Source organism: Dasypus novemcinctus, chromosome 13 (assembly GCF_030445035.2).
Source record: "Dasypus novemcinctus isolate mDasNov1 chromosome 13, mDasNov1.1.hap2, whole genome shotgun sequence".
In the NCBI taxonomy this organism is placed as follows: Eukaryota; Metazoa; Chordata; class Mammalia; order Cingulata; family Dasypodidae; genus Dasypus; species Dasypus novemcinctus.
In genome coordinates, this window is record NC_080685.1 from 39,118,921 (window position 1) to 39,138,960 (window position 20,040).

The following is a 20,040-nucleotide window of genomic DNA, read 5'->3' on the forward strand; positions in this document are numbered from 1 at the left end:
CTATTAAAATGGGAGGCATTGTAGTGGTCTAGGAATGAGTTTATGAGTGCCTATATTAGGAGAGAGGCAATGTGAATAGAGAGAAAGGAATAACACTCAATTTCACTGGAAGAAACTTGGTCATTGGCATATAGTCCATACATATTCAGTGAATGAGGGATTGAGGAAAAGAGACCGTGAATATAGGAAACCAAAGAAAAATAATAGTTAATGGTCACTTCCTTTATATCTTGAGAGATAGTTAGCATTGATAGAAGGGGATACATGTAAAATCTAGGTAGAGGGAAGTAATGAGTTCAGTTTTGCATATGCTGAATTTGAAATGATGACTCCAAAAGTAGAAGCAATCTTATGAATAATTGGATATATAGTTCAGGAGTATAGTCAGTTAATTCAAGGACAGAGGTGTAGTTTAAAGGTGTGTTACATATGTAAAAGTACTTTATGCAGAAATTTCTAAAGAGGAAATTGGAAGATGAATAAATAAGCCTTAAAAGAAATTATTTAATTTTTAGGTTTTAAAAAGCCTTATGTAATCATTTTTGGTTTTAGAGGGGGTTTTTGTTCTGTTTTATGTTTGTTTATTTTTGTTTCTTAGGAGGTACTGGGAATTGAACCTGGGGTCTCAAACATGCAGAGCATGCTGCTCCAACACTGAGCTACACCTGCTCTGTAATCATTTGGTTTTAATTTGCTTACTTTGAGCAATATTTTAAAACCTATTTTGAAAGGACTGGCAACTTTTGTAAAAATTAGTATATTCTTTTTTGTTTGTTTGTTTTAATTTATTTTATTTATTTCTCTCCCCTTCTCCCCACCTCCCACTGCCCCCTGTCCGCTCTCTATGTCCATTGACCTGCATTCTTGTCAGGTGGCACTGGGAATCTGTGTCTCTTTTTGTTGCGTCATCTTGCTGCATCAGCTCTCCATGTGTGCAGCACCACTTCTGGGTAGGCTGCGCTTTTTTCTGCACAGGGCGGCTCTCCTTGAGGGGTGCACTCCTTGCGCTTGGGACTCCCCTGTGCGGGAGATACCCCTGTGTGGCACAGCACCCCTTGCGCACATCAGCATTGCACATGGGCCAGCTCATCACATGGGTCAGGAGGCCCTGGGTTTGAACACTGGACCTCCCATGTCGTAGGCGGACGCTCTATCAGTTGAGCCAAATCTGCTTCCCTAGTATATTCTGATCAACCCGATTCATCGTAACTTTTCCTAGATTGCTGTGCTAAGGAGACAGCAACGTATGATAAAAAATCGAGAGTCTGCTTGTCAGTCCCGCAAGAAGAAGAAAGAATATATGCTAGGACTGGAAGCCAGGTTAAAGGCAGCCCTGACAGAGAATGAGAAACTGAAGAAAGAGAATGGATCACTGAAGCGGCAGCTAGATGAAGTCGTTTCAGAGGTGGGTGCTGGTGATAGAGCTGAGATGAGATGTGTTAAACTATTCTTTTCTTTTGAGTAATCAGTTGAAAAGGTTTTACATTTTAAGCTTAGTTTCCCATTGTGATGCTGTCCTGAGCCAAACAGATACCCAATGAGTAGGGTTTCTTATACTGTTCTTCCTATCTTACCCTTAAGCACATGGGAATACTCTACTTTCTTACTGAATAACAGTAAGGGAATTGAAAGACAGAGAGACAAATGAAAGAAGTGTCTCAGAATTCTTTGAGGATTGATAAAAATGTGAAACTGTTTAAAAGTCTTTTCTTTTGGGTGAAGGTTCTCTGCAACAGAGTGACCAATATGCCATTTCTCTTCTGCTATCCTTTTCCTCTCTGCTAGAAAAAGGGGCTTGGTCTAGTCTTCTAAAGAATACTATTTTCTCACCTTTGAATTGTTGTTTTTCTTTAATAAGACACTTTGATATCATCTAGCTATTTAATATAATTGATGAAGAGAAAAAATTCTTGTCTTAGATAATGCTTGCTGTGAGATTGATATGTAGGTTAATTGTATTTAATATGGTTATTTCCTTTAGAACCAGAAGCTTAAAGTCCCCAGTCCAAAACGGAGAGCAGTCTGTGTGATGGTAGTTTTGGCATTTATAATACTGAACTATGGCCCCATGAGGTAAGTGTAAAGGTTATTTGTTATTAACACTAATGATAAAAATTTTAGTTCTTATCTTATAATAGTTTGTTTTCAGCTCTGGTCATAAGCTAGAGAAAAACTGGTTTGTTCTTTTAAGAGAGACAATATTTAAGAAGAATGCATAGGAAGGTTGGTTCCCTTCTACACTTAGATCTGACAGATAATTCATGTGTTTTAATGCAGGAGACCTTAACTTATCAAGCAGATCACTGGTGAGTTAGATAGTGTAGTGATAAGAGCGTTGTCCTTGAGGTGAAACTGCTTAAGTTGAAATCTTAGCTTCTGCACCTAGTAACTTTGTGGTCTTAGGCAAGTTACTTAATCTCTCTATGCCTCAGTTTTCTTAACTTTAAAATGGTTATAGTATAATAATAATCTTTACCTTAGAGGTGTTGAACATCTGTGATTATAAGGCATTTGAGTGACTTCCTTCATCACTAGATAATAAGCAGCTAGAACAGTAATTCTCTAATTTGGTAGGTTTGGAATGGAACCCAGTAATCTAAATATTTTTAAGCATTCCATGTAATTCTGATAAAGGATTTAACCGAATCATAGCTTGAAAAACACTGCTTTCAGGCTAGGGTCATAGAATATTAAAATTGAGAGAAATCTTTGAGATCATCTTTTTTCAGATTCCCACTCATATGGCACATTCAACACATGAACAAAATCAGCATCCTACATGCTGGAGATTCAAAGTGGAACTAGGCAAGGGTTGTACCTTCAAAGATCTCATGATCCAGGGAGTGGATGTGGCTTACGCAGTTGAGTGCCTCATTCCCACATGGGAGTTCCCGGATTTGGTCCTCGATGCCTCCTAAAAACAAAAACAAAAACAAACAGCACTAAGTAAACAAATGAAAAAAAACAACTCAAGGGAGCCAGTGTGGCTCAGTGGTTGAGTGCCGGCTTCCTGGGTTCAATTCCTGGTTCCAGTACCTAAAAAAAAAAAGAGATCTCATGATCCAGCTGGGAGTAAAGACATGTAAATGGATGACCAGAATACGATGTGATGTGTGTAATAATAGCAGTATGAACAAAGTACTAAAAAAGTAAAAATGAGAGTATGAGTTCCTTGAAGAGAAGCTTTGTGTCACAAAGCTGCTCACAGAGGAAACTGAATCTTCAAATGTGATAAGCATTAAAGGCACAATTACAAAATGTCATGGCATTTGCAGGAAAAAGTGAAAAGTTCAGTGCATCTTGTGTATGTGGGAAGGGTACATGAGGGAAATATGGTTAGAGGTGTAGGTGGGGGCCAGTACATTACTGTGTACAATGTGGTGCACCTAGGTGTTTTAGGCAAAGGGTAACATAATCAGGTTTATTTATTAGGAAGATAGTTCTACAGTGCTATTGAAAATGGCTCAGGATAGGTAGATGACAGACAGACAGATAGATAGACAGACAGATAGATAGATAGACAGATAGATAGATACATAGATAGGAAGTAGAGGAGATGAGGTGATCCAAGGAGAGTATGTAGAAGAAGAGTAGCAAGAATATAGGAACATGAAGATGAGTAGTAGGTAGACTCAGGAAAAGAAACTCAGAGGGAATGGTGTTGGGTACAGAACCAGAAGAAAGTGATTTTCTGAAATCAAGGGTAAAGAGTTTCAAGAGGAGTTTGGGCAGTGGTATCACATACTTCTAAGAGCTTGAAAGAGGCAGAGAGCTGAAATGAGAACAGTGGATTTGGCAATTAGGTCAGTGGTGATGTTAGAAAGCAGATTTAGTTGGGGTAGTAGTGAAAGCTATATTAAAGTTGGTTGAGAACTGAAAGGAGATTATTTAATTTTTAAGATAAAATAAACACTATTAAGATTTTCATATATTCAGAAAATTAGAGAAAATAGTATAATGAACTTCCATTATACCCATCGCAAAACTTAATAATTATCAACTTATTCTCATTTTCCTGAAGGAAGTTTAGGAAGTAGAGACAGTGAGTATGGACTTACCCTTTTAAGAACTTTGAAGTAGAACGGAAGGAAAGAAATGGAAAGATTAAGTAGATTCTTTCTTAGGATGCTGGAACCTTTAGCAGTTTGTCATCTAGCTTTTGATTAAATTTTCTGTGAAATGCACTTCTGAAAGTTCTTCACATGCATGAAAATGTTATTTTATCTTCTTTTATTTTTCTTGTCCCTTCTCCTGGACACCCCTATTCCCAGGTGTCATATGATTTAGTATTAAATATTAACTATTACATAAATATTACTTAGATTACATAAATATTATATAAAAAATAGAGGGGATTTCCACATGCCCCGCTTCTTAAACGTCCTATCCTACATTTTCCCATATTAACAACATCCTTCATTAGCGTGGTACATTTGTTATAATTGATGAACACGTTTTAGAGCACTGCCACTAAGCATGAATTATAGTTTACATTGCAGTTTACACTCTCTCCCACTCAGTTCTGTAGGTTATGGAAGGATATATAATGGCCTGTATCTGTTGTTGCAATGTCATTCAGGACAATTCCCAAGTCCCTAAAATGCTGCCATATTATACCTGTATTTCTCTCTCCAGCCCTCAGAACCTCCAGTGGCCACCGCCTCCACATCAATGATATAATGACATTGCTAGAATCACAATAAGTCTACAGTAGAATACAAGTGGATCTACTTTAGTCCATAGTTCATTCCACCTCTAATTGAGAGGGGGCTTCAATCCCATAGGGCAGATGGATGGGACTCTCTTGCTTGCAGTTATAGACTATCTTGTTTCTGTGGGATGGTCATTGTCCATCATCATCTCCTTGTTAGTTGTCCTGGATGAGTCTAATGAACTGCAAAGTAGGGTTGCAATTCCATTGAGATTCAGGGCCCAGCTGGCACATGGACAGCCGAAAGATTTAAGTCTCTTGTGCATATGCTTATCAACTCTAGTACTAATTATAGGTTCAAATAGTACTAATTATAGGTTCAAGTAGGGTGAGAAGAGCAATGTGTAGGGAAGCCACAACTGAGTCCAACTCTGTCACACTGGGGAGCATAAATTCCAAAGTAGGGCCCACTGGCAAGGCACCAAAATCCTGAGTTGTCTGTTCTGATTATAGTGTCTGGACATCTCCAGAGCCCTCAGAAGCCTTTCTACTTGAGGTAGTATTTACTTTGGCAGTCAATGAGATCCTGCTGACACATGCATAAGTGTAAGCTCTGAAATGACCTCCCACTCACTTTGAAGTCTCTTAGCCATATAAACTAATTTGTATTTACCTTTTCCCCCTTTTAGTCAAGGTCTTTCTCCAGTTGCATTGCTAGTTGGTGCTCGGTAGTAATCCTTGGTGCCAGGGAGGTTCATCCCTGGGAATCTTATCCCACGTTGGGAAAAGGTAATGCATTTATATGCTGAGTTTAACTTAGAGAGAGGCTACATTTGAGCAAGAAGAACTAACTCTTAGGCATCCTGTAATAAGTTTCAAACTAAGTTTCAATTTCAAAAGTAAAGGTTCATAAGTACAGTCATCAGTATCAAGGGCCTGTCAATGGACCATTCTCCTTCACTAGTCATTGCCCCTGTGCTCAGGGGATTCTTGCTGTTCCATTACTAAATGTGGCAGAGCTCCCCGGGATGGTAATTCGACATTCTTTTGGTTATTGTATGACTCTCCAGTTCTAAGCCTCTTTATCAGTGTACATATTGGAATGAGGCATCCAGAGCAGAACACATTTCCTCAGTATGTTCTGACCAATACTTTCTAAGAGCTCTTTTTCATACAGCCTTAGATTGTTAGCTCTTTTTAAGACATGTGTTATTAACTGACATCTCATACCTTTTTTCACATGTTTCCTGACCAAGCTAGGTTAGTCCCATTTTATTTCTATATATTTGGTATCTAAAAATAAATATATGTCTTGTTCTTAGATTTTGTTATATTTTGGTATTATCATAACTTTCTGATATATTTGATATCCCATCATGGAACCCCAGGATGCATCTATCTTTTAATTAGCATACCAAGACTATTCAGTGGAAAGAGGTCATAATTCTAAGTTGGCCTAATTTTGAAAGTTCAGACTATATGCTATATACATAGTCATGTTGCATAGACTATATAGAAGAGATACTTGGGCAAGTGTTCAAATTATTTTTTCAAAAATTTTACTATTTTTTTCATTATATGATACCTTGTTGAACCTATGCCCATATTCTTCATATTAAAATTATTTTTTTAAAAGATTTATTTACTTTATTTTTCTTTATTAATCCCCCCCTCCCCTAGTCAGTCTGCTCATTGTTTGCTTGCCTTCTTCAGGAGGCACTGGGAACCAAACCCGGGACCTTCCACATGAGAGGCGAGTGCTCAATAACCTGAGCCATATCTGCTCCCCGCAGGCTGTGGTATCTGCTGGCTTGTGGCATCTGCTTGTTGTGGTGGGGGCAGAGTCTAGCTTGTTGTGGTGAGAGGTGGCATCTGCTCATCTTCTTTTAGGAGGCACTGGGACCGAACCACATCTGCTTCTCCATATTAAAATTATTTTGACATCTTAATATTTGTATTTGGGCCATGGGATTTCTACTATTCTGTTATTCATGGAAGACTGACTCTGATAATAAGGAGAAAAGACACATGCCAGTCTAAACTTTGTTCTTCTGACTTATAAACTTGAAAATATTAAATTCCTTGAATAACTGAATTGGTTTACTTTACAGTCAGCACATGTCATAACTTCCTTCACAGCCATTGTGGAAAATAGACCCATAGGTTTCATTTATTATCTTATATTTAAATATCAGCTTTTTAAAGATGGTCATTAGTAGTTCTACCCCGAAGAGTCTAACTTTTATCATTACAGAGGCTGCTCTTTCTCCTTATTAAGATTCCTTATTAGTGTATCTTTATCTCTTTTTAAATTTTTAATAACCACAGTAATATATGAACATATGTTCTTTATAACAATTTCAGAAAATAAAATTGTGTAGAGTAAAAAGTGAAAGTCCTCTAACCCACCCTCCTTTAGTCTACCTCCTTTCCCCAACCCACTCCCTTCTTTATAAATAAATTTTTTTCTAATTTTCCAAACATATATTACTTTATTAAGTCAATTATAATATGTTCATTGACTATTTACTGAGTGCCAAAGCAAGACCAAGAATATAATGGTGAGCAAAAACTAACATGGTTCCTGTCCTCGTGGAACTTATAGTCTAATGTAGGTGACAGACAGTAATCAAAAAATTGCACCAAAAAAAATGCAAAATTTAAACTGTCAGATGTCATAAAGGAAAGATACTTGTATTATAGGACACATATAAGAGGTTCACTTGATCTAGTTAGGGAAGTAAGGCAAGGCTTCCCTGAGAAAATGATTGTGTTGAGGTGTAAAAGTAGAAATTAGGAGTTCTTTAGGCAAAATACATGGCCTGAATTTTCACATAAACACCATGTATAAATATGTGTATTTATGTATTTTTCTGTGCCTTTGTGTTTTTATATGTGTACAGGTTTAAACATTTGGTTTAATATAAAAGAGATCATATTATTTAGGAATGTGCTTTTTCACTTAAAAATAAGTCAGTACCTCATCCTCTTTGAATGGCTACATAGTTTTCCATAATATGGGTATACCATAATTTAGCAATTCTCAAATTTTTTATACTGAGAACCCTTTATACTCTTAAAAGTTATCAAGAATCCCAAAGAGCTTTTGTGTTTTTTTTAAAGGAGGTACCAGAGATTGAACCCAGGACCTTGTACATGGGAAGCAGGTGCTCAAACCCTGAGCTACAACTGCTCCCCAGAGTTTTTGATTATATAGGATATATCTAGTTATAATTAGAAATGAAAACTAGGATACTTTGAAAATATTTATTAATTTTAAATAACAGTTATAACCTTTACACATTAATATAAACAACATTTTTATGAAAAATGACTATTTTCCAAACCCCTAAAATTTGGTAAGAAGAATATTTTACATGTAAAAGATGTGTTTATACCAAAGAACCTGTTGTATTGGTTACCATGTCCCCATATTAAGAGGAGGAGTTTGTGATGCCACTGGTAACAGGGAGCTCACAGATAGGTTTATTAATGGGTGAAGAATATTAAGAAGAAACCAAAGCCTGTTGAGTTATTGGGACTTTTGAGGTTTCTTTTTAACAATTTATATATTCTCAAAGCCCTTCAAGGTGTGAAATTGTCCTTGTACACTCAGTTCCTGCATGGATCTGGATCAAGTGGAGGGTACTTGGGATGGAAACATTCCTGCCAATGAAGGATTTTGGGAAAGAAGGTTAACCCTAAGATACAGATGTGTTCCATCTGAATTGAAAATTATATATTTGAGGAATAATTCTAGGGCAGGTTCTGTGTAGAGAAGATATCAAGGAGGTGCAGGATGGAGATGGGAGATTTCATGGAACCTGGTCAGCAATCTGTACCAGGTCAGATACTGAGGAGCTGTCAAAGTATTTGTTGTTTCTTCATTGTAGGGAGTAAGGGCTTCCACGATGGGGCAGTTAGTCATTGCAGCCTACCAGGAACATGTTGATGTTGGAGTTTTCTGTATTTTTTAGTCATTATATTGAGTTGTGTTTGCAGCACTGTATGGGCCATTATAGCCAAGTGGTGCGTATATTTTTTGTCACTAGTTTTATGGTCCATGTATCTGATCTTTGTGTCTCCTTTTTGCCAAGCATATTCTGATTTTCTTGCTCAAATGAAGGTCTAGTTGCTAATGGAAACACTTTTTATTCTTTATCTTTCATTTACAAGGGGCAAGATGTGTTGTTTTAGTAAGAAATGAAATGCAGGGGGATAAAAAATCTTCCCCCTAGTTCATTAAGTAAATACCATTTAAAATAGGAGTCTTAATTCCACAGGAAAAGACATTACCAAGAGCTTATATTGTTATCTTAATCACATTACTAGCGATGCATGGCTTTAAGAATTTTAGAGATTTTCAGTCTTAGTATGCAAATCGACATTTTTGATATACCAAGGTAAAAATTCACCTGTGTCTACTGAATATATCTGTGCTCAATGTGGCTTTAGATTCTGTTCCTTAGGCTTAGCATTGCCAGCTAAGACAGAATGGATGAAGCCAGGGGAATTAGTGAACAACTGGCCAGGGTCACAGTCACATAACCACAAACCAGCTTAAGGCTTTAAGCCTTCTCTCAGAACTTGCATTTCCAGTTTCTTCCCTTTAGGTGAGAGAGAGGAAGTGAGGAAGAGTCAAGTATAGCCACCCTTTGCTCATCAGGACAAATAATCACTATAGAGTTTTTATTAGCTCCCAGAAGGTGATACCACTGTCAGTGCTCCAGCTGAAAGATCAACCGAGGAATAAAAACTCCATTTTACACAATATTGGCCATTCTGAGCCTGCTTTTATGACTGACTGCTTACCCATCATCATCCTCCTTTAGTGTGGCTAAGTTTGACTGCCCTTGGCCAGGCAAGCACAGTAACGTGTGTTTGATTCAGCATCACACTGAATCAATCCTGGTTGGGATGGTTTGTTTTAGGATAGGAAATGAAATGGCATCTCAGTGACAGGAATGATCTGAGCATGCTTCCTATTTTAAATGTTTTTTTTTTTCCAACTAATGGATGGTGCAGCATGTCTATGTGGTTGTTTGTTGCTAAAATTTATATTACGTAAGTTGTTTGTGATTTCTAGGAATTTATCCATTTCATCTAAATTGTTTAATTTGTTGGCATACAGTTTCTCATAATATCCTCTTTTTTCCCCCTACAATCTCTCTATTTTTTTTTAAATGTTACATTTAAAAAATATAAGAGGTTCCCATATATCCCCCACCCCTCTTACCCCACCCCTCCCACATCAACAACCTGTTTCATCATTGTGGCACATTCATTGCATTTGGTGAATACATTTTGAAGCACTGCTGCACCACATGGATTATAGTTTACATTGTAGTTTACATTCTCCCCCAGTCCATTCAGTGGGTTATGGCAGGATATATAATGTCCAGCATCTGTCCCTGCAATATCATTTAGGACAACTCCAAGTCCCAAAAATGCCCTCATATCACATCTCTTCTTCCCTCTCCCTGCCCTCAGCAACTACCGTGGCCACTTTCTCTACATCAATGCTACAATTTCTTCCATTACTAGTCACAATAGTTCCATAGTAGAATATCAGTAAGTCCACTCTAATCCATATTTTATTCTTCCATTCTGTGGACCCTGGGATAGTGATGTCCACTCTGCCTCTATATTGAGAGGGGGCTTAGATTCCACATGGATGATGGATGCAATTCTCCTGCTTGCAGTTTTAGGCACTCTTGGTTCCCTGGTGTGATGGTTGACCATCTTCATCTCTGTGTTAGCTGGCCTGGGTAAATCTAATGAACCAGAGGGTAGTAGTTGCAAGTCTGCTGAGGCTCAGGGGTAATATCCTTTTTATTTCTGTGGGATCAGTCGTAATGTCCCCCTTTTCATTTCTGCTTTTATTTATTTGCATTTTCTCTTTTTTTTTCTTTGTCAGTTTAGCTAAGGTTTTGTCAATTTTATCGATCTTCTCAAAGAACCAGCTTTTGGTTTTATTGATTTTCTCTATTGTTTTCTTTGCTCTCAGTTTCATGTCTTTCTGTTGTAATCTTTTATCATTTCTTTTCTTCTACTTGCTTTGGGAATGGTTTGCTGTTCTTTTTCTAGTTTTTCCACTTGTTCAGTTAGATCTTTGAATTTAGCTCTTTCTTCTTATTTAATATAGGGCATTAAATTTCCCTGTCAGCACTGCCTTTGCTGTTTCCCCTAAGTTTTATTAAGTTGTATTTTTTTTTAATTGTCTCAGTATATTTACTAATTTCACTAAGAATCTCTTTAACCCACTGATTGCTTAGGAGTGTGTTTAGCTTCCACACATTTGTGAATTTTCCCCTTTCCCATCTATTATTGATTTCCAGCTTCATTCCATTTATGATCAGAGAAGGTGCTTTGTATAATTTCAGTCTTTTTATATTTATTGAGACCTGCCTTGTGACCTAACATATGATCTATCCTGGAAAAAGATCCATGAGCACTTAAAAAGAAAGTATTATAACCTGCTGGTTTGGGATGCAGTGTTCTGTATATGTCTGCTAGGTCTAGGTTATTTACATATTCAAGTTCTCTGTTTTCTTGTTCATCTTCTGTTCAGTTCTTTCTAATGTAAGTGGTGTGTTGACGTCTTCAACTATTATTGTAGAATGTTTTTTTTCTCTCTTCAGGTTTCCCAGAGTTTGCCTGATGTATTTTGGGATACCTTTGTTAAGAACATAGAAATTTATGACTGTTATTTCTTCCTGGTGGATTGTCCCTTTTATTAATATAGAATGGCCTTTTGTATCTCTTATTACTTTTTAAATTTAAAGTCTGTTTTGTCTGACACCAGTATAGCTCTCTTTTGGTTGATGTTTGCATGAAATATCTTTTTCCAATGTTTCACTTTCAGCTAGTTTTTATCCCTGGGTCTAAGGTTAGTTTCTTGCAGGCAGCATATGGATAGCTCATGTTTTCTTATCCATACTGTTAGCCTATGTATTTTGACTGGGGAGTTTAATCCATTTAAATTCAATGATATTACTAAAAATGCATTATTTACTTTCATCATTTTAGTCTTTGATTTTCATATGTCATATCTTATTTTTGCTTGTCTTTTTACTCTTAGTTATCCTTTCTGCTATTCTTGCCTTCTTTTTTTAAAAAAAAGATTTATTTATTTATTTATTTCTCTCCCCTTTCCCCTCCACCCCAGTTGTCTGTTCTCCGTGTCTATTTGCTGTGTTGTCTTTGTCCCCTTCTGTTGTTGTCAGTGGCATGGGAATCTGTGTTTCTTTTTGTTGCATCATCTTGTGTCAGCTCTCCGTGTGAGTGGCACCATTCCTGGGCAGGCTTCACTTTCTTTCGCGCTGGGCGGTTCTCCTTACAGGGTGCACTCCTTGTGCGTGGGGCTCCCCTACGCGGAGGACACCCCTGCATGGCATGGCACTCCTTGCGCGCGTCAGCACTGCGCATGGGCCAGCTGCACATGGGTCAAGGAGGCCCAGGGTTTGAACCGCAGACCTCCCATGTGGTAGACGGACACCTTAACCACTGGGCCAAGTCCGCCACTTATCCTTGCCTTCTTTACTCTCCTGTCTTTTTCTTTCAGGCTCTAGGGCTTCCTTTAATATTTCCTACAAAGGTGGATTCTTTTTTATGAACTCTTTAAGTTTCTCTTTGTGAGTATTTTAAACTCATCTTCATATTTGAAGAACAGTGTTGTGGGATAAAGAATTCTCAGTTGGCAATTTTTCTCTCTTAGAATCCTAATTCTTTCGTACCACTTTCTTCTTACTACCATAGTTTCTGATGAGAAATCCGTATTAAGTCTTACTGGGTATCCCTTGTAGGTGATGGTTTGCTTCTCCCTTGCTATTATCACAATTTTCTCTATATCTTTGATGTTTGACATTCTGAGTAGTATGTATCTTTGAGTGGGTCTATTCGGATTTATTCTAATTAGGGTATACTGTGCTTCTTGGACATGTAAGTTCATTTCTTTCACTAATGTTGGAAAATTTTCAGCCATTGTTTCCTCAGATACTCTTTCTGCCTCTTTTCCCTTCTCCTTTGAGAATTTCCATGGCATGTATGTTGTTGCATTTTGTGTTATCATTTAGTTCCCTGAGCCCCTGCTCAATTTTTTCCATTCTTTTCTCTCTCTGCTCTTCTCTCCTCCATTTCAGTTGTTCTTTCTTCTATATCACTTAGTCTTTCTTCTATCATTTTGAGTTTGCTATTGAATGCGTCTGTGTTTTTTACTCTCCCCTATTGTGTCTTTCATTCCCATGAGTTCCGTTACTTTTCTGTTCAGATTTTCAGATTCTTCTTTGTGCTCACTTGGTATCTTCTTGGATGTCCTTTTTCTCTTTAGCCATGTTGTCTTTCAACCCATTAATTTAATTTTGTAAATTTGTATGAATCTCGTTGACTAGTTGTCTTAAATCCTGTGTCACAGCTGGGGCTGTGATACATTCCTTTGATTGGGCCATTTCTTCCATTTTTAAAGTAAAGCTTGTAGTTTTTTGCTGATGTCTAGGCATCTGGTTTTGATGGTGAGTTTACTCAGATGCTCAGTTTCCCTCTTTCATAGGGATTTAGTGATGGGAGTCTGTGCGTTATTGCTATTCTCCAATTCTTGGCTCAGCCTGTCTGGGTCTTTAGGGTTGCCCCTGTTATTTGCCCAAATGTGGGTCCTGAACCCTGTAATGGGTTTCAGACCTGCTTCCAGTGGCCTTGGTGAGAAAGGCTGTAAGGTCCAGAAAAAGCCTGTCTTACTTATTTACATTTAATTTCTTCATGTGCATTTCATTGGTTGGTCAGCAGGTGGCACTCTTTGGGAGCTCTCTCAGTTCAAAGCTTGGTTAGAATGTTTGCTGCAACATGGACTGGATCAATGTGGTAGAGGATCCTGCCTGGAGACTAACCCTTGCAATTCAAATTTTCTCAGAGATAGTTCTCCAGCCTTTGCTGGCAGCCCCCTCTTTTCCTAGGTAGAAAATAATTCCACTCTCCTCTGCACCCTCAACCACTAGTCCTGGTCAGCAGGGAGAGTGTTTGAGAGGGTTGGATCTCTTTAGCCTTGGGCTGGCTCCCGAAGTAAACAACGGTGCAGCCTCTCCTGGCCTGGAGGGGCTCATGGGACACAGCAGACCAAATTTGTGGGTCAAAAGCTGAGTCAGCCTTAGGCTGTATCCCTCTCTCTCCCATTTCTTGAGGAGGTAAATCCCTGCAGGCCCCCTTTGTAGCTGCTGGCCCCAAGGCCTGAGAACTCAAAATTCTTCTATAAGGTGGGGGAAGGTGCCAGTAGCTCCAGCTGCATTTAAAAAAAAATTTATTTATTTCTCTCCCCTTCCCCCCATTGTCTGCTCTCTGTGTCCTTTCACTGTGTGTTCTGTGTACGCTTGCACCCTTGGTGGCATTGGGAAACTGTGTCTCATTTTGTTGTGTCATCTTGCTGCGTCAGCTCTCCATGTGTGCAGTGTCACTCCTGGGCAGGCTGCACTTTTTTCGCGCAGGGTGGCTCTTTTGCAGGGCACACTCCTTGCATGTGGGGCACCTCCACGTGGGGGCGCCCCTGCATTGCACAGCACTCCTTGCACGCGGCAGCTCTGCGCCTGGACCAGTTCACCACATGGGTCAGGAGGTCCTGGATCTTGAACCCTGGACCCTCCCATATGGTAGGCAGATGCTCTACCAGTTGAGCCACATCCTCTTACCATCCAGCTGCATTTTTAATTCATAGTTTCGTCATCAAGATTCTTTTCCCTTGCCCCTCTCTCTTCTGGCCAGTGTCCAGGCTTTGCCTGGTGTCCTAAACCCTAGAATCTTTTTTTTCTGGGCTGTTTTTGCCTGTCCACTAGCTAATTTTCTGGGAAAGGAAATAATCCCTTGTCTTTCTCGTACACCGTTTTACCAGAAATCCTCAAGTGTTAATTTTATTCCTGGAATGCTCTTTCCCCTGAGATTTGTCCTTTAATTATTAAGCTCAATTGATACCTCACTGAAGCCTTCCTGGACTATCTTCTCTAAATTGTGACCCCTGTTCCTGCCTCTGCATTCCCTATCCTCTTTTTTCCTTTACTCTTCTTTATAGCACTCTTACCTTCTAATATACTGTGCTTGCTTTGTTTTCTGTCTTTTCCCATAAGGATTTTTGTCTTTTATTTTCCAGTGCTTAGAACAGTACCCAGCACATAGTTATCACTCAGTAAATACTTGTAGATATTGAATGAATGCGTTTTTTCTTCCTTGATTAGTGGGAATTTGTTTTTTCATATTTCCTTCAATAGTTTGTATTTTCCTTTTTTAAAAATGACTTAAAGTCTTGGCCAAAATATCCTTCCCTTTGGTATAATTCATTATAAACAACTTACCATATATTAAGCACTTATCTAGTATTTATTGACAACTGATCTGCTTGCCATACTTTACATAATAATTACTAATTCCTATTTTTGTGCTTTTATGTACACCATTCTTTACACTGAAAGAACTTTTCCTGTCTTTCAACTTATATTTTTTAGTTTATTTATGTTTTTAAGAAGCTCTCCCCACTGCCTTTTTTGGTAGTGCTTTATTCAACCTCTTCCCATCAGTTATGCAGTTTGTCACAGTTTAATTCTACTTGTGATTTTATTAAATTGTTTCTTATGCAAATTTTATCTCATCTCTGAGGTCTCAGATCATGCTGTCTAATTCTTTAATTTTCTCCTGTAGAGAAAATGATTTGTCACAGAGCAAATATACATTTATGTTTGTTCATTTGCTATTTCTCAAAAACCATGATTTTAGCTCCTCTTTCTTATCTGAAGCTATATGAAGTACTCATTTATTCAGTAAGTTATACAGTAAATATTTATAGAGCACTTACTGTTTACCATGTAATTAGCAAGGAATCAGGGTTGCAAACATGAATAAAAGTAAAGTCTAATAGGAGAAGCAGATATATAAACAAGTAGAGCATGAGGAAAACTTATGTAGATGTATAACGGTAAGAACATAATCTTGAGAAAACATAGAAGAAACAACCAGTAACTCTGATAGAGACAGTTACAGGAAGCTTTATGTAATAGTGTTTGATGAATGATTAGGAGGAGGATTGGATTATGCTGCAGGAGGTGAGGATGGGAAGATATCCTGTTGTGGAAACCCTCATGAGTCAATAAGAAATTTGGAGGGGAAAAAAAGATTAAAACAAACCTTTTTAAACAAACCTTTTTAAAAATGAATTATCTTCCAAAAGAATATTGAATTCCCATCCTGGGGAGCTCTGCCACATTCTCTAATGGAACAGCAACAATCCGCCAAGTGCAGGGCCATGACTGATGAAGAAGGCTGGTCCATTGATGGGCCTTTGATATTGAAATTTATACTTATGAGCCTTTGCTCTTGAAAATGCAACTTAGCCAGTGCTGTAGGGTACCTAAAAGTTACTTCCTGAGAGCCTCTAAGTTGCCTAAATGTGACCTCTCTCTAAGCCAAACTCAGCATATAAATGCATTACCTTCCCCCCAATGTGGGACATGACTCCTGGGGATGAGCCTCCCTGGCACTGAGGGATTACTACCAAACAAGAACGAGCAATGCAACTGGAAAAAGACCTTGACTAAAAGGGGGAAAAGGTAAAGACAAATGAGTTTATATGGTTAAGAGCCTTCAAAGTGAGTTGGGAGGTCATCCCAGAGGTAACACTTATGTACATCTCAGCAGGCTCTCATAGACTGTCAAAGTAGATACTAGTGGGGTCCCTGAGGGCTCTGGAGACATCCAGATCCTACAGTCATGGCATATAGCTCTGAAGTTTGGTGCCTCACCAGTGGGCCCTATTTCAGAGTTTGTGCTCCCGAGTGTGACAGAGTTGAACTCAGATGTTACTTCTCTCTACGTGCCTCCTCTGTCCCTTCTGTTTGAACCTATAGTTGGTGCTGGAGTTGTTAGGTGTATGTCCCAAGAGACTTGAATCTTTGGGATGTCCATTTGCCAGCTGGGCCCTGAACCTCAGTGGAGTTGCAACACCTACTCTCCAGTTCATTGGGCTCACCCAGAACAACTAACAATGAGGTGAGGATGGACAACCACTGAGAGAGTCTACAGCAGCAAGCAAGAGAATCCAATCCATCAGCCATATGGGATTGAGGCCCCCTCTCAATTAGAGGAGGAATGGGCATCACCATGCCAGAATCCTCAGGACTGGGGAATAAATATGGACTAGAGTGGACTTACTGATATTCTGCTATAGACTTATTGGTATTCTAGCAATGGAAGAAAGTATATTGTTGATATGGAGACAGTGGCCACTGGAAATGCTGAAGGCAGAGAGAGAGGGAAAAAGAGGTATAATATGGGGACATTTTTGAGACTTGGAATTGTCCTGAATTAGATTGCAATGACAGATACAGTCCATTATAAATCCTGCCATAACCTACGGAATTGGGTGGGAGAGAGTGTAAACTACATTGTAAAGTACAATCCGTGCTTAGTGGCAATGCTGCAAATGTGTTAATCAGTTAAAGAAATTGTTAATTTTGGAAAGGGAGGGAGGTGTGGGGAGTGGGGCATTTGAGAATCCCTTTTTCTTGTAGCATTTTGTGCAGTCTAAATATCTTTTAAAAAAATAAAATATATATTTTAAAATGGGTTATCTTCACAGCCACTAGAGTGGAGATGGGCCTCACCTCCATGAGCAGGTAGTTCAATACATTATGGAAGGAGAAGATGATGGTCCCTATTTTATCAATAAAAGGATTGTGTTTAAAAAACCAGAGGAATTAGAATAATAGTACAGAAAAAGGGCACATTAAGAATAGGAGAGTTTAAATGCTTGGGAATCCTGAGAAACAGGATTCTCAAGAGTAGATCTTTGTCAGTCTCTGTATAAAGGCTTTGCAACAGAAAGTGAAAAAGTAATGAGAGTATTAGGAACTTTTCAAATTAAAACACATGTTAAAAGACTTAGAATGAAGAAAAGCAACAAAGAAAGAACTGGAAGGAATAAAGATATATAGTATTTGGAATATTTCCAGACACCAGAATGAAAATAGGGAACAAACTGGCTGTGAAACATGTAGAAACCAAGAACTATTCTGTAGACAAAACTTGGCAGAAATAGTAAAATATCAAAGCACAGGGAGCACCATTTGAAAGACTGAAACCTGACCCTGAACTAAATGTTGGGAATCAAGATGTTTCATCATGAACGTTATTTAGAAGCAGTTCTTGATTGGCCTCATCTTTCACAGTCTCTTCACTGCAAAGAAGGGATTTTCTCAGGCCTGGGAATCTGCCAAAGGAGCAAAAACTCCCCAGTTGAACCTTAGAATTACCACCTGGAAAATATTTATTGAACAATTTCAACATCCATGATCTTGTGTATCTAGAAACTTTAAGCAAACATTATTATGTTTTAACTGGGGCAGAAACTAGGCTTTTAAAAAACATATTATGAGTTCTAACTTCTCTTAGGTACCACAAAATTAAGTCTGGCCAGACAATTTCAGAGATTTCCATAGCATTCTTAATTTAGGAACCTCAACTCTTTTCAGAACAGATCACATTACCATAATGTAATTATTAATGTTCTTACAGATGTTCGATGTGAAATTGAAGTTTTGTGACTTTTTGGTATGTTCCCAAGTGAACAAAGTATACGGCATACAAGTTTGCCAAATATAAGTATGCCTTAAGAAAGATTTCCTCTAGGCATTTGGTGATGAAATGTAAATACATTTTACATATAAAGTAAGAGTTTTGTCAAATAATGTGCAGCAAAACTGACTTGTATGAAGAATTTTGGATTACTGAATAGTAATCACACAGAAAAAGAAAATAAATTTTTCTGACCTTATTGATGTATGGACGGTATAGAAGACATCCACCTATTCTTGGCATAGTGTTCAAGGAGCTGGTGCACTCTGGGTGGTCTACTAAAATAATGATTTTGGGGGGACTTTGTTTCAAACTCTCTTTTTAAAAGAGGTTTTAGATTACAGAAAAATTAGGTTGAAAATACAGGAGATTCCCATATACCCCAGTCCCTACCCTCTCACATTTTCCCCTATTAATAAGATCTTACATGAGTGTGGTATATTTGTTGAAATTGATGAACAAATTTTGAAGCATTGCTGCTAACCATGGTCAGTAGTTTATATTATGGTTTATACTTTGCACTGTACAATTTTATAGGTTTTGACAAAATGTATAGTGGCCTGTATCTGTCATCACAGAATCATGCAGGACAATTCCAATGCCCTAAAAGTGCTCTTTGTTCCACCTACTCTTCCCTCTCCCTCCTCCTTAGAATCTACAGTAACCAATACCTTTATATCATTGTTACAAGTTTTCCATTACTAAAATGATAGTAAGTCTACTTTGATCCATGATTGCATTCCTCCTTTATGTTTGCTCATTCCTTAATCTTGAGTATTTGGGGTTGGTGATGCTTGCCTTGCTACAGATTGAGGGAGGGCTTAGTCTTTATGGGGCAGATGGAAGGAACTGTTTTGCTTGCAGTTGTAGATATTCTTTGCTTTTGGAATGGACGTTATACATCATCATCATTTTGTTAGTTGTCCTGAACAAGCCAATGAACTGGGGAGTAAATGTCTGCAACTCTGCTGAGATTCAGGGCTCATCTGGCATATGAACAGACCAAAGTTTAAAATCTCTGGGGCTTAACAGGTATAGTGCTGATTTTAGGTTCAAATAAAAGTGAAAGAAGAGTCTTGTGTAGGGAGAGACATTGTCATCATTTACCTCTTGATTTGCAATTTAGAAAGTCACTTTTGTGGTATTCTTGCCAAAAATGCATAACCTGTATTTAATCATGAAGAATTATCAGATAAACCCAGGTAAATAGCATATTCTTTCAAAAGTGTCAGGGTCATGCAATTCAAGGAAAGACTGAGTAACTTTCTTAGATTGGAGGAGACTGAGGAGATGTTGGAACCTGGCCCATCACCAACAATGGTAGAACAGTGGGTGAAATATGAGTAAGGTATGAAGATTAGTTAATTTGAATAAGTTCCGTAGATCATAGTTAATTTCCTGGTTTTAATGATTGTACTATAATCATTTGGGAAAGCTGGGGAAAGGGTATAAGGAAACTACTGATTGTGCTACTCTTTTGTAAGTCTAAAATTATTTCATAATGAGAAGTTAAATTTTTTTTCAAAAAGCATGTGTTTTGTGAAAAAGAAGTAGAGACATAAGGATAGAATAGAGTAACAATGTCCAACAAGCATCTAAACAGTATTTCAAAATGAGGTAATAGACAAAATGAGTGAAGACAATGTTTAAAGAGATAATAACTGAAAGTATATTAAAATTGATGAAAGACACCAACCCTCAGGTTTAACAGATTTGTGATAAATAAAGAAGTTCAGGAAAAAATATAAAAAAGGGCTAGATAAAAACAGTGTTCACACCTAGACACT

The 20,040-nt window shown here is 38.0% G+C and overlaps 1 protein-coding gene across 6 annotated transcripts in view; it reads left to right on the plus strand.

The window, feature by feature from the left end:
* The window catches only part of ATF6 (activating transcription factor 6), a 276,008-nt gene that overhangs the window by 99,026 nt on the left and 156,942 nt on the right, over positions 1–20,040 (plus strand). For all 6 annotated transcript variants that reach the window (XR_011645463.1, XR_011645464.1, XM_058310014.2 and 3 more), the window contains 2 exons: positions 1,220–1,405; positions 1,982–2,073. Coding sequence is in view for 4 of the 6 variants with exons in the window: in XM_058310014.2 (XP_058165997.1) it covers positions 1,220–1,405; positions 1,982–2,073 (278 nt within the window). In the remaining 2 variants the exon portion in view is untranslated. The remainder of the gene's footprint in view (positions 1–1,219; positions 1,406–1,981; positions 2,074–20,040) is intronic.